The sequence below is a fragment of the Caretta caretta genome, chromosome 14 (assembly GCF_965140235.1).
Source record: "Caretta caretta isolate rCarCar2 chromosome 14, rCarCar1.hap1, whole genome shotgun sequence".
In the NCBI taxonomy this organism is placed as follows: domain Eukaryota; kingdom Metazoa; phylum Chordata; order Testudines; family Cheloniidae; genus Caretta; species Caretta caretta.
Genome location: NC_134219.1, coordinates 14,790,452 through 14,804,178, shown reverse-complemented (window position 1 = coordinate 14,804,178; position 13,727 = coordinate 14,790,452). Strand labels below are relative to the sequence as shown.

Sequence of the window (13,727 nt, the reverse complement as noted above, 5' to 3'; positions counted from 1 at the left end):
TTCATGAGCTACAGCTCACTTCATCGGATGCCTACTGTGGAAAGTGTAGAAGATCTTTTTATATACACACAAAGCATGAAAAAATACCTCCTCCCACCCCACTCTCTTGCTGCTAATAGCTTATCTAAAGTGATTACTCTCCTTACAATGTGTATGATAATCAAGTTGGGCCATTTCCAGCACAAATCCAGGTTTTCTCACCCCCCCCCACACAAACCCACTCTCCTGCTGGTAATAGCTTATCTAAAGTGACCACTCTCCTTACAATGTGTATGATAATCAAGGTGGGCCATTTCCAGCACAAATCCAGGGTTTAACAAGAACATCTGGGGGGGGGGGGGTAGGAAAAAAACAAGGGGAAATAGGTTACCTATTTCCCCTTGTTTTTTTCCTACCCCCCCCCCCCAGACTTTAGATAAGCTATTACCAGCAGGAGAGTGGGTTTGTGTGTGTGTAGGGGGGGTGTGTGTGTGAGAAAACCTGGATTTGTGCTGGAAATGGCCCAGCTTGATTATCATACACATTGTAAGGAGAGTAATCACTTTAGATAAGCTATTAGCAGCAGGAGAGTGGGGTGGGAGGAGGTATTTTTTCATGCTTTGTGTGTATATAAAAAGATCTTCTACACTTTCCACAGTATGTATCCGATGAAGTGAGCTGTAGCTCACGAAAGCTTATGCTCAAATAAATTGGTTAGTCTCTAAGGTGCCACAAGTACTCCTTTTCTTTTTGCGAATACAGACTAACACAGCTGTTACTCTGAAACCTATCCAATTTGTATACATGTATCATGTCTGTATCTGAATATTGACTATGTAACAATTACAACTGTGTGTGTATTTGGGGGAACGCCCACCAGACAGCAGCCTCAATGGTCCATTAAGAAGAACAATAAGACTTGGCAGTTCCCCGGGGTTGCTGCTTTGACCGTACAGGGTCAGGTGATTGTGTCACCAGGTACTAGACACCCATCTTGGGCTTTCAGTGTTTTTCCATTAAGATGGGATGGGGGATCAGACTGGGAAACAAAAGATTCCCACCTTATGTTTAAGGCTGGGGAGTAAGTCAATCAGGACTCTTCTCCATTGCCTCCCCATCCAAGAAGAAAGATTGCTAAAAACACCTGAAGGGAAAGGCAGGATTAAGTCCAGGCTGAGATAGGGGTCCAGTCTGTAAAGACAAATAACTGGAACTCTAAGCTACAGAAACTCTGCAACCTGCCTAAAACAACATTTAGGGTGAGAAATTACATTTTGTAACCTGTTTCTTGAGTGTATTAAGCTTAGTTTCTGTGTTTTGTTTTATTTGCTCAGTAATCTGCTTTGTTCTGTTTGCTATCCCTTATAATCACTTAAAATTTACCTTTTGTAGTTAATAAACTTATTTCTTGTTTAGTTCAAAACCCATTTTGTGCAATTCATATCATGGGGAGACAAAAAGCTGTGCATATCTCTTTCCACATTGAGGGAGAGGGCAAACTTTTATGAGCTTGCACTGTGCAGATCTTTCTATACAGAGCAAGACAATATTATTTTGGGTTTTATACCCCAAAGGAGGTGTGCACGTGAGTGCTGGCCATTCCCCTAGCTAAGCCCTCCCACACACAGCTGATTTCAGTCTGTGTCGGCAGCTGGGTGTGGCCTTACCTGTGTGTGTGCTGGAGAAGGCTTGAGAGCCTAGCACAGCAAGAACAGGGTGAGGAAACCCAGGCTGATGGAAAGGGCAGGCTCAGTGAGACCCCAGCACATCAGATGGCACCCCGAAAAGGGGGAGTCTAACCCGTCACCCTCCTCATCTGCATTCCCCTCCTCTTCATCAAGGTCTGCAAACACCTGAGACCTGTTCTTTAACTACAGAATGAAGGCTTTCTGTATTTTGGGGGACTTGAGCTTGACAACGTCATAACATCTATGTCCTTCTTCTGGTGGACCCACACATCTCAGTTTTAGCTTGATAGAATCTGTCACAAGGTGGTGGTCACTGCCAACATCTGCTCCCCTTTTCACTTTCACATCTGTCAGTGAGCGTCGCCATTTGTCATTGATCATCATATGGTCTCTTATGTCTGCCATTTGGGGAACACCATGTCAGCTTGTGAATTTCACGATGTTGAATTACGGTTCTGCTGATGACTAGGTTGTTCATATTGCCTCTCTCTGTTTTCATTCATGGTGCCACACCCATGTCTTCCCATTGCTCTGTTGTTGTTTGTGTTGTCCTTATAGACCTTGGCACTCAGGTCCGCCATGATGCTAGTTAGGTTGTGGCATGGTACTCTCTCTAACTCTGCCTGTAATGTAAGGTAGAATTTGTCTTTGCTTCTTCATCACTGTCATTTGTCAGAGCATAGCACTGAACCAGGGCAATATTATTGTGTTTCCCTTTCAGTTTGGTTCTCATAAGTCTGCTACTGATGGACTTCCACTTAAGCAGGGACTGCTTCACTCTCTTCTTCAAAAGGATGGCAACACCCTCATGGCGTTGTCTATCATCCCGTCCAGAATACAGCAAAGTTTCTCCGGAGGCTGTTGTTAATCTTCCTGATCCCGTCTATCTGCTCTTGCTGACAGCTGTAGATGTGTCAGCTGTAGAGTCTCATCTTGCTGTGACCTGAGCTAGCTTCCCTGTTTCATACAATGTCCGTAAGTTCCAAAACCCAAGTCTGGTTTTTGTCTTGGTGTTGAGCACTTCAGTCTTCATGCTAGTGGCTTCCTTTCGACTTTCACCACTAATCCCATAGCCCCCAGGCAAAAAGCAAAAAACCCTTATGCAGAGAGAAAAAAGGAAGGATTCAGCCTCACAAAGTGTAATGCTAAAAGCTTTAGTCCTTTAAGGGCCAAATCTTGTGCATTTTTATGTGTCGGGTTTAAATCTGATCCCCCTCCACTGACCTGCATGGGTTTTCTCTGGAAATGGAGTCCCTCTAAGTTTTCACTGGTCTGACAGAGCATCGTTTGGGGCTACACAGCCCAGTTAAGATTCTCTTTTATCTCTCTGCATTCCTGTCCCCATATGTAGGCTGCTCGGGTCGGGGTGGGGGGGAATGAGTGACCCTGTGGTAGAAATTCTCCATTTTCTAAACCATCAGTCCTTTTACACATTCACTCCACCCTTATCTCTTTTACATTTTGTGGGGTGAACAGACAATTTCAGCACCTAGACATCATTCCCTAAAACTTCCTAGCCCTAATTCCCAGTGCGGGTTTGTCACTTCCCTTTATGTCACTTTCTTTATTTAAAAAATCCATCTAACTTCTACATGTCTACTGTGGTTGACCCCTGGGAGACTTTGGCAAGAGCTGGAGAAGCAACAGCAGGATATAGTTTCATCTCCGAAAGCGTTTAAGTCCATGGAGTTACATTAGGGGTGATTTGGCCGATGCATTATGTAGCCAATTAGTTCATTGTATCATTTAACTGTGTTATCTATTGTCATGGCAAACTCTTCTGTTAGTCCCTACGTAATCAATGTGTGATAAACAGATATAGGTTGTAGGTATAGGTAGAGATACAAGTAAGATAGCATCATAGGAGTGTGAGACTGATAAGCAGTTAAGTGTGATAAGTACAGGCCCATCGATATGGGGGGGGGCAAAGGAGGCTATTGGCCAGGGGCCCAGGTGATTTAAAAGGGCTCAGAGGTCCCTGGCCGCTGCTGTGGTAGCCCCAGGCCCTTTTAAGTCATCTAGGTGGGCCGCAGGGCACGTAGGTATGTGAGACCACTCCGGGCCCCATGTTTTGGGGGGCCCCACGGACCTGCGTGGTGGTCCCGGAAGTGACTTGGGCCCCGCCCCACCTAGGTACGGCTCTGGCCCTGGGGACCGGAATTTCTGTTGGTAGGCCTGGATGAGTGTGTATTGCGTATATAAGTAAAGCAAGGCTGTAATATGCAAGGCCTACAGGCTAAGGTTTGTAAGAGTTTAGCTTAACCATGCTAGGCCTCAGGCTTAAGGAGGCATGATATAAAGGTGACCTAGGACTAACCCTTTGCCAGTCAAGTTACAAGATTATGTAAAGAATGTGCCAATAGGTGACGGTCAGGGAAATATGCTGCCTGTACCTGTCTAGACCACAAGACACCTGACTGTAGCATTATGGAAAGTTCTTCTCTTACTGAAAGTATCTAGGTAAACACGTTTACCTAGATACTAAGGAGATGCTAATGAGACAAAGGGGGCAACCTATGAAAAGTGGAGCACCCCAAAATGTATGGGGTGTGAAAGTACAGAGGATGTAATGTTGTGAAGCTCTTTTCAAACCAGGAGCAGGGGAAAGAGAGCTGGCTGGCCGCCTGGGCTGTCAATCGCACAAAGAGACACTGGAGGGACTTTCTTTCCCTACAAAGCGTCCTGGGTAGGGAAGCCCTTTATAAATCAGCTTCCAGTTGAGAGTGAGAGAATTGCAGGAGGGAAGATCTGGTGGTGCACTCTAGGCTTGTTGGAGGTGTGTCATAGAAGGTATTCCTTGCTGGTGGAATTTATTTATTTAAAATAAATCCAGGCTTTTTTGTTTTTAAATTTGTCCAAAGTTGGTCTTGCTGCTGCACGCTGCCACAGGGGAATTGACCCCTGGTCTTCCATATCTCCGGTAAGTGCCCCAAGAACTAAGGATGGCTGTCTTTTGGCAGTCTTGTGACTGTAGCTCTTTGAAAACACTTGGGAACAAAATGTTCTGGGTTAAACATGTTTTGTTTGAGCTGAAATAAAATTTTTTGATTCACTGACATTTTTCATGACTTTTGGATTTTGTTGTGAAAAGATAAAGTGCTGAAAAGATAACGTGTTTTCCACCCCCATCCCCCAATCTCTTGCTGTAACAACATCACCTAGCTCTAAAGTAGTATGAAGTTAACAGACTACCCTCCTGGTAAGAAAGTTACATGGTCTCTCAGTGCTGGCAGTTTATCCACCTTAGCTGCCTCTGCTTAAAGTGCCAGATGCGTCCTGACGTCCATTCTTCACCACCCGTCCGCTCCCTGCACTGTTTAGATTCCAGAGGCTTTGTGCCTTCACAACTGCCCGGCCCTGCTTCACTCGGTGCTGCTCTAACACACCCTTCCTGACGTACGATTCTCTGCATCCCCAATGCTTGTGCTTTGCAGGCTAAGCAAAGCTTAGAAACCCCAGAGGCTCATGACCCCAGATCCCTCTTATAAAACACACCCATCCAATACTAAAAAGGCCTGTGGAGGGGAGCTCTTCCTTAGGGGCTGTGGAGGGAGAGGATAGACTGGTCATTAGTGAGACTTTGCAAAGCTCTCATGTGCCTGCCATGGTCCCCCTGACTGTCTCTGCATTCTCTGGTTTGTTGTTTGATGTGGACGATCCTTCCATGCTGGACACGGCTGTTCCTTCACTTGTTTATTGGCCGGCAAACACAGCTGGCTCATATGCCTGTATGTCTGAGGTTCAACTGGGGATGTGTGTCTATATGTATGTAAATAGGCTCATACCCCACACTGTGTTATACCAATAAATTAAAAACCAGCAGGATCTTATTAAAGGGAAAAAGGCAAAATACCACATTTATTGTGAATACAGAAAGAATCATAGTAAGCAGTTAGTTATAGCTATAACATTCCATTCAATCTCATATTCATTCACACATTCATTCATACAAACACACACACACAGGTTCTGCAAGGTTGTTATCATAGTTACCAGCCTTAGAGTTGCTCATGCCAAACCACTGGCCAGGTGGCCTGGACATGAGGAGGGAGCAGGGCCTTGTCAGATGCTCATCTGATGCTCCTGGAAGTTGGTTTGCAGAATCAGACCCCAAAGTTCTCACTTTTTAGAGTCTATTTTTATAGGAATTTCTTCCTATGCCAGTCTATGGGAATTGCTGCTTCATGCTGTTGCTGAATCAATCAGCAGATAGCACATTCCTGACGGCTCCGTGCTGCTAGATGTTATCTTGTTCTTTGGTTCTCCCATTCTTGAGGCTGCTGGGTGGATTCCAATCTGCCCCCTGGGGTCCTCTGGTTATTTCCACTTGATGCCTTCTTCAGCCGATGGACACTGGATTCTTAGGCGGCACCTCCCTGATCATTCAGTTATTATCCACACCAAGCATCCATCCACATACATCCTCTATCTCTATTTTAATCACAATTGTTAATACAAAAAAAGGGGGGGGGGAGTCTCTGGGTGCTGTTTCTGTTGTTAGAGTATTGCTTTGGGTCTCTCTCTCTCTGTGAATTGCTTTGAGAACAGACTCTGCAAGTTTCACACATAGAGGGAGAGAAACAGTATCAAAAACCAAGAGACCTCTTAATTAGTAATTCCCTGGAATTTAAACTATGGGGAATCAAACTCATTTGTGATTTTAATACAGAACTTCTTTAATACGATCCAACAACCGGTGTATATAGAGAGAGTAAGGGCCACCACAGTGGAGCCAGGCTCTACGGCAGCCTCTGTAGCATTGCCCACCACCCAATCCTTTGCTTCTGTAGCCTATGGAGCCAAATCCTGCTCCTGTTAGGTCCTGGCAGAGCTCCCCAAGGGCGGGGACTCCACCCCCAGAATGACCATGTCTCTAACCCAGCTAGATCTTAGATGCTGAACTCCCTCGCTCAGCCCAGACCAGCAGGGGGGTGGGGGGGAAGGGTTCCACGTCTCAGCCCCTCACCGTGCTGCATGGCCAGCCAGTGTGGGGATGAGCCTTGGTGCCCAGCCAGGGGTCTTTCCCCCATGGAGGCTGATCTAAAGGAATGGGAGCTGGGACTAGCCTTTTCTACTCTCCCCCATGGCCTGTGTGCCTTGGAAAAATGAAACTAGCCAAACAGCCCATGCATGGCTGAGCTTAAACTGAGAGCAGATGGAAAGGAGGGTGAGTCCCAGGAGCACCATAAACTGGTACATCATGGGCCAAATTCCACCCCAGTGCATTCCCCTCCCCCCCTTCAGGGAGTCAGTGTGGTAACAACCAAGGCATGAATTCGCTGGGCTAGGATGGTGCAACCTCACCCAGAAGAATCAAACCTCCCAGGGTGCATGTGTTGAATACCGACCCCCAGCTCCCAACAGCTGTATGGTGAACAAACCCTCAGCCATGTGGCTAAAAGGGCAGATTGGCTTTCAGAGCTTCTGGATGTCTGGTACACAGGTGCTGGAACTAGGGGTGCTCCTACACCCCCTGGCTTGAAGTGGTTTCCATGTTTATTATCTTTCTTTTCTTTTCTTTTCTTTTTTTTTTTTAAACCCTTTGTCAGGCTTGCAAAACTGTAATGAAAACTAACCACCGCATTCACAAACTCTCGTTGTCTGCGCCTACCAGTGTTCATGATGAAAAAACTGAGTATTGCACTTGCCCATCCAGCCAAAAAAAGAGAGAACCAAATGTAGGCGTGTAGAATTTTGTGTGGCTGCTTTATTGCCATTTCCCCCTTAATGAGGAGACTGAAAATACTGGCAACTAAAATGAGCATAGTTGCTACCCTGGGGCCTGATGATGGGCGGGGCAGTGGATACTGCAGAGTTGCCTGGTGTGGAACTGGGAGTTCTCTGAAATTCCTGGGGGTTGTGCTTTCAGCTGTTCTGCTCCACCTGTACTGGTTGATGTCCTTGCCAGAGAAGCCCCCGGCTATTGACTGGGTTTATTACAAGGCTGCAGTTGCTAAGGCTGGCATGGTGGATGAGTTTGAAAAGAAGGTGAGATTCTCGTCCTCAATTAGATGTTGCTGCTGATTTGAAATCCAAGTGGAAGCTGCTCATGTCTGATGTCAAAGACCCAGAACTGTGAACTTTTCCTCGAGCAGGCTGCTAGGTGAGGAAAGAGTATATGGTCAGAGCTTTCCTATTCTCTCCTGATTCCCAATATCCAAAAAGCACTAGTCTGGCTACTGGGGAAATATTCGCTCTGGGAGCATGCAGGGCTTCAACAGAATTGAGAGGCAACATGTTTAGAATTTATTTTTTGAATTTACAGTACAATGCTCTAAAGGTTCTTGAGCCTGTGGACACACAAACAGACAAGATAAATGCCCAGGAACAGGAAGCTGTAAGTATTTAAAAACTCTTCCCTGCCACATGGTTTCTCTTTGATCTTTGTAGTGGAATAGAATAATTCTGACTTGGAGTCTGCTGGTGGGTAATTAATTGTGCTGAGGTACAAGAGCTGCAAAGTCTGGGTTTGTGCATACAGGCAGCTTTTGAGCAAGAATAGGTTCTCTCTACCTATACATGACCACACTTGGGGATTTAGGGTCTGGGACTCGATTGCAGTTCAGCTTGCTCTTCTGTTGTAATAAACTTGAAATTAGTGTAAGACAAAGGCTGCCAAACCGATCCACTGAGGATCTTACTGGCATCTTGTCAGCAGCCCAAAGGATGCACCTAAGTTGCATAAAATAGGCCTGACTGCTTTTTAATGTGGAGCTGGAGTTCTTGGAGATTGCATGGGTCAAGATGGAGCATTGCATAGTGTGACTTCTATTCTATGGGCTCCTCCTCTGTGCAAAAGAGGAGGGTGGGTGTAACAAACTCCAGGGGTTGTACTCAGGTTATTGAGGCTGGCAAATTCTCTGGCTAAAGACGTCAAGAGCTTGTACCTGTTTTATTTAAAACAGATGCTATTTTAAGGTCAGTGCCTCTTTAAGGAAGAAGTAAGATGAGAATGGTTAAAGTGAAATAGGATGAGAGTCACAGCTTCACTGCATTAAACAATCTAGAATTAATGGGCTCACCAAACCCTTTGTTCTCTTGCAGACTAAGAGTGCTGCTGAATATGTGCAGGCTTCTAAATCCCGTATTGTCCAGCATGAGAAACAGATAGGTTTGACGGGTTCTACCCTGTGAATTTCATGTTTAAGGCAGTTTGGTATGAAACCTTGTTTTAATTTCTAATTGTACATCTAGTTTAATTTGAATGCTGGCTTACATCTGACTTTAACATTTTCTTGTCTCTCCTCCCACTCCAAGCTTGAGAAGTTCAGAACCATGATTCCATTTGATCAGATGACTTTTGAGGACTTGAATGAGGTCTTCCCTGAAACCAAACTGGACAAGGAGAAGTATCCATCCTGGCCTATTGAAGACCTATAAATCTGTCTGAAAGCAGTTTCTGGTGACTGTCAAAGTCTCTAGAATCTTTTAAATAAAGTAATTGTACAGGGCTTCAGCAATGTGTCTCATCTTGATCTCAAAACTAAAAGATTAAATCCACTAGGAGTTTTTGGATTTTTTTAAGTGGGTGATGAATGCTGTGAAATAAGCAGGCAATTGGTTTTGGAGGTTCTGCACTCTTTACAGGGTGGGGATAGTTCCTGAAGGAGGACAGGATTGAGTCTTCCAAGCAGGATGCCAAGGTTAGTGTTTGTAGAATACTCTCCCTGTTCTTGCTGTTCAGGTTAAACCCAAGGTTGTTCGGGTGACTGAGATAACAGTTCAGCGAACCAAATGACCAGCCCAGTTTCACTTTCAGCCCTTTTCTGTATTACAAGCGCAAGCATCTCTCTCTAACCTGTTCATGAGACACTCATTGGACCTGGTTACAAACCTGGCAAAACCTTACAAACCTCCACCAGCTTTTTTCCCCCACAGCCACAGTGTGCCAGATGGGCTTGTGCCTCAGCACCTCTTATGCAGCTGTGCAATTAGCCCATGCTGCCTCAGCACGGCGTAGGAGAGGGCCACCCTGGCTGTAGAGGCAGGGATGTGGGAGGGCTTTTCCATCGCACGGCCAGATGAATATTACGGACTGGTTACATGAACCCATCAAAGAACAGGCAGACATGCTGCTCTTGATCTAAAGGTCGTGTGTAGCATTCGGCAATGTAGGCAAATGAATAGGAGAGCAGCTTCACAACACGCGCCTTCTGAGAGGAGTGTAAGATTCTACTTGGTAGGTTTCACCTTCAGCCAAAGCCGTGACCATTCTGGCGTTTGTTATTTCTGGGTGATCCAGGTCTCCCATTAGTAATGTGCAGTACTAATAAGGCAAACACTTCCAGTGGTCTGCAAAAATCAGATACATGGTATGTTTATGTAAGACAGCATGTCTTGTGACCAGCACTAAATGGTTTGGATTTTTGCTATGGTAAATATACCTTTTCCTCTGGAGCTCATTATTTTCCTTTAAACTTGAATCCTGGGCTGTAGTTGGGGGTAGGAAGCCCTCCCTGGCCTGTTCCCTCCTTTGAGTTGATAGTGGTAGCCTGGACTCCAATGACAGCTGGAGGAGCCTGTCTCATCCCATCAAGACCCGCACTAATCTAGTCCATTGTGTTATTTCATGTTTGCTTTGTTCCCCCCAGATCTCCACGGGTAGTTCAGCACTTTTGAGAGGTGCAGCTAAGATGACTTACACCTCCTCCAGTAATTCCCTGTCAGCTGGAACTGGCTCCATGAATGTATTTTATTCAGGTAACTTATTTGCTGATGGGATGCCCTAGGTGTACACATTGCTTTACAAAGCACTTGCAAGAACAAGGCTCCTGCCCAGCAGAGCTTGCACTGTTATTCAGACATGCAGTATACAGCTTAATTCAAGCATAAGAAGCAGGAAAACCTTTTTAGGGAGGAGGTTGAGGCAAGTATTACAAAAGGCAGTTAGCCCACATTTAACCGCTCCATTGTACAATAATGATGATGATAAACAGAAGTGACAAAAGCAAATGACAGCAAAATAGCACCTTATCCAGAACTAGCAGAGCTGACTCATACTCCTGTAGCTCTGCCTGGGTCCCACTTCTCTGCCCTTCTGCATTGATTCTTCCCGTAAGCATGGGTAGTTCTATATTTCCCTTTCCAAGTGGGTTTGAATCCCTCCTATCCTCTTGTCCCATGGCCATCTCAGTCAGCGAATCTCCTACAATGGGCAGAACAGCAGCCAAAAGTAAATATACATAAGGGTAAATTGTGGACAAGAGCTGAGGCCTGCATGATGCTAAACTTCACCTTATTTGCTTGATAGTTTTTATTAAAATTTCATACACTTTTCCATCAGAAAATCTCAGGGACTGTTCTCGCTGAATGGGCTTGTGGGGCTGGCCAGAGTTGTTGGACTCTGCGTGGGGCTGGGTTTACAGCTGAGCCTCCATAAATAACAAAGGTGCAGCTCTTTTGTAGATATATGTTGCCTATATATTTGATTTGTATAATATTTGCACCATAATGATATTGAGAGGTAGGTATCTTAACTGTGTGTGAATGTATGATCAGATGTGGCCTGAAACACAATGGACTTGGGTTCTAAGCCTGCTAGCATGATTGATTTCCAGAGATAAGGGGCTCCCTACTGACAGAACCCTGACACTGGATACGGATATTCAAATGGAGGTAACCAAACACCAACCCTGCTTGCTTAGGAGGTTTCCGGATGTTGTTCTAGCTTGCTCGCGGCATCTCAGCAGTTTCATAGCCTTGAGGAAAGGGTGGAGGGGTTTCTTCTTCAGCTGCATTAATAGGCAGGTCTCCAATACACCCATCATCATTAGGACAAAGATACCTATGAAAAACATCACTGCAAAACAAGACCAAGACAATGTGCTTGATAAACTCTCTGCCTTTCCTTCCTCTAGATCCATGGTTCTTTCTACTGTGGGCTTCTGTTCATAGAAGAAATATAGTGCCCCAAGTCCAGAAACTGCTCTGAATAGGGACTTATAGTATTACTGCTCTGCTGCAGTGGCTACGTGTTCCTCTTCTTACTATCTCTGAATAGGTGGCATGTTTGTATTCTGCTCTCTTCCTTATATCCAGTGCATGTTGAATATAAAGTGACTTTTACTCAATAAAGACAAGTACCTATTATGGGTGGGTCATCGGAAGAAGTGGGAAGAATGTCCTTAAGAATCAGAGCCAACACAGACTCTCCAATGATGAGTGAAAGCTGGAAGCTGATGTTGTCCTCATAAGAGCTGCTGCTGAACAAAATAGTCATATCCAGTAAGTAGAGAGCACATGTTGGGAAGATAAGGTTCAAAACGTATAAAATGGGTCGTCTTTTCATGGAGATCTGGAGGGAACAAGACAAACATGAAATAACTGAATGGGCTGGAAAAGTGCTGATCTCAATGGGATGAGACAGACTCTTCCTCCCTTGTTTGGAGGTCAAGCTATCAACTCAAAGGAGGGAACTGGCCCCAGTGGACTTCCTATCCTCTGGTGTAGTCCATGCTTCAAGTGCCAGCCATAAATACTTGCCTTGATCCTGTCCCCAGCTTTCTTTCCTTGCTTCCTTACCTTCATTTCCTACTTGCTCCCTGACCTCTAACCCCAATTTCCCCTCCTTTCATAATCTGACCCTTCTTCCACCTGTCCTGCAAACTCTTCCTTACCTGCCCATCTCTTTCTGTCACCTACTTCCAGCCACTTCACCTAACCCCCTTTGCCCTCATTTTGGGTCGAGCCCTGTGTTCTTCTACCCACTCTTGCAATTTTCCTGCTGGTATTCTCTGTATGAATATTCATGCACATGTGCCCACTGAATACATAGGCCCTCACTTGTCTGGTTTTTTTTCTTCTACTCCTCTAAACACACACATTGAAACTGGAGCGGACAAAAAGGTCCATCTAGTGCAGTGAGCTGTCTTAGAGTGGCCTATACTAGATCTCAAAGGAAGATGAAACCGCCTTAGACCACATCCTCAGCTGGTATAAATCAGGGTAGCTCCATTGATATCATTGCAGCTATAACAATTTGTACCTACTGAGGATCTGGATCCATAACTGTGTAGTTCTATGTCATGAAGAATGTTTTTTGTTACCGGCTATGAAGGAATCCAGCGACTTGCCAGCATTAGTATCTGACCCTATATGCTCCTATGAGAGCTGTACGGTCAAAGGTCATTTTGCTGAAGCATGATCTGGCTTGCACCGTAGACTGCTTTGGTTCCACCCTCTTTTGGCCTTCTCTCCTGCATTGTTAGGCGAGAGATGCTAGGAATGTGGCAATGGAAATAGCATGAGTTGTCTTGGGCACATGTGCTGCTGGATTTGTGAGACTGCTGTAATTCTCCCATTTAGACATGGGAGTTGCCTATTTTCCCCTATGAACTCCTTGTAGAACACAGCACTTGGTATGAGCAGTAGATCGTGCTCTTTCTTGATTTCGCTCTACAGATCTACATTGTAGGGGTCAGGCAGACGCTGCAGAGGTGACACATTCTGAGACCTCCATTTAGAGGTATGTAACTTTCATTTTTATCAGATCATTCTGTTTTGAGATTTCAGACTCCCGCAAAGTTGCTAAGATAGCAATACTAACTCTTGGATGTAAGCAAATAATATACATCTCCCTGGACCTTTTGTTAAAATACCTGTACTTTATGAAGTGCTTTGCCTGGTGGGGAATGTGTATTTGTAATTGTGGGAGTTAGTCCTTTTAAAGATGACTAGATTTTCCTTGGGTTATGTTTTTAGTTTTTGTAGCTGAGCCCTGATGTTCTGAAGGGTGTGTTTATGATAAATCAATGAATGAAATATATATTGTGTGAAATACAACTGATGATGAAGTACCTCATAGATGATCCCAGTAAAGACTTCTTCCTCATCCTCTAGTCTGTATGGTATAATGTTTATGTTTGTGAACTTCCATTCTCCATTGGTCAAGTGATAAAGTTTGCTTTTTTTATTCACCTCATCTGTTGTCTGATTGGACTGGAGAATAACGTCTGTTGCTGTTTGAGCAAAGAAAGTGAGGACAGAGTGGTTTAAAGGTGGTTCCTTTCTTCATACAGGGAGTTCAAATCTGTTGCCATAGTCCAGGTGTGTATTCAGAAG

General features: G+C 44.9%; 1 protein-coding gene across 1 annotated transcript in view; it reads right to left on the bottom strand.

Annotated features, from left to right (window-relative positions):
• Nucleotides 1–9,059: 9,059 nt before the first annotated feature.
• The window catches only part of LOC142069038 (5-hydroxytryptamine receptor 3A-like), a 35,740-nt gene continuing 31,072 nt past the window's right edge, over nt 9,060–13,727 (bottom strand). The window contains exons 6-9 of the mRNA XM_075119264.1: nt 13,464–13,624; nt 11,751–11,961; nt 11,299–11,466; nt 9,060–10,812 (exon numbers count right to left, since the gene is read on the bottom strand). Of these exons, the coding sequence (XP_074975365.1) occupies nt 10,565–10,812; nt 11,299–11,466; nt 11,751–11,961; nt 13,464–13,624 (788 nt within the window). The 3' untranslated portion in view covers nt 9,060–10,564. The remainder of the gene's footprint in view (nt 10,813–11,298; nt 11,467–11,750; nt 11,962–13,463; nt 13,625–13,727) is intronic.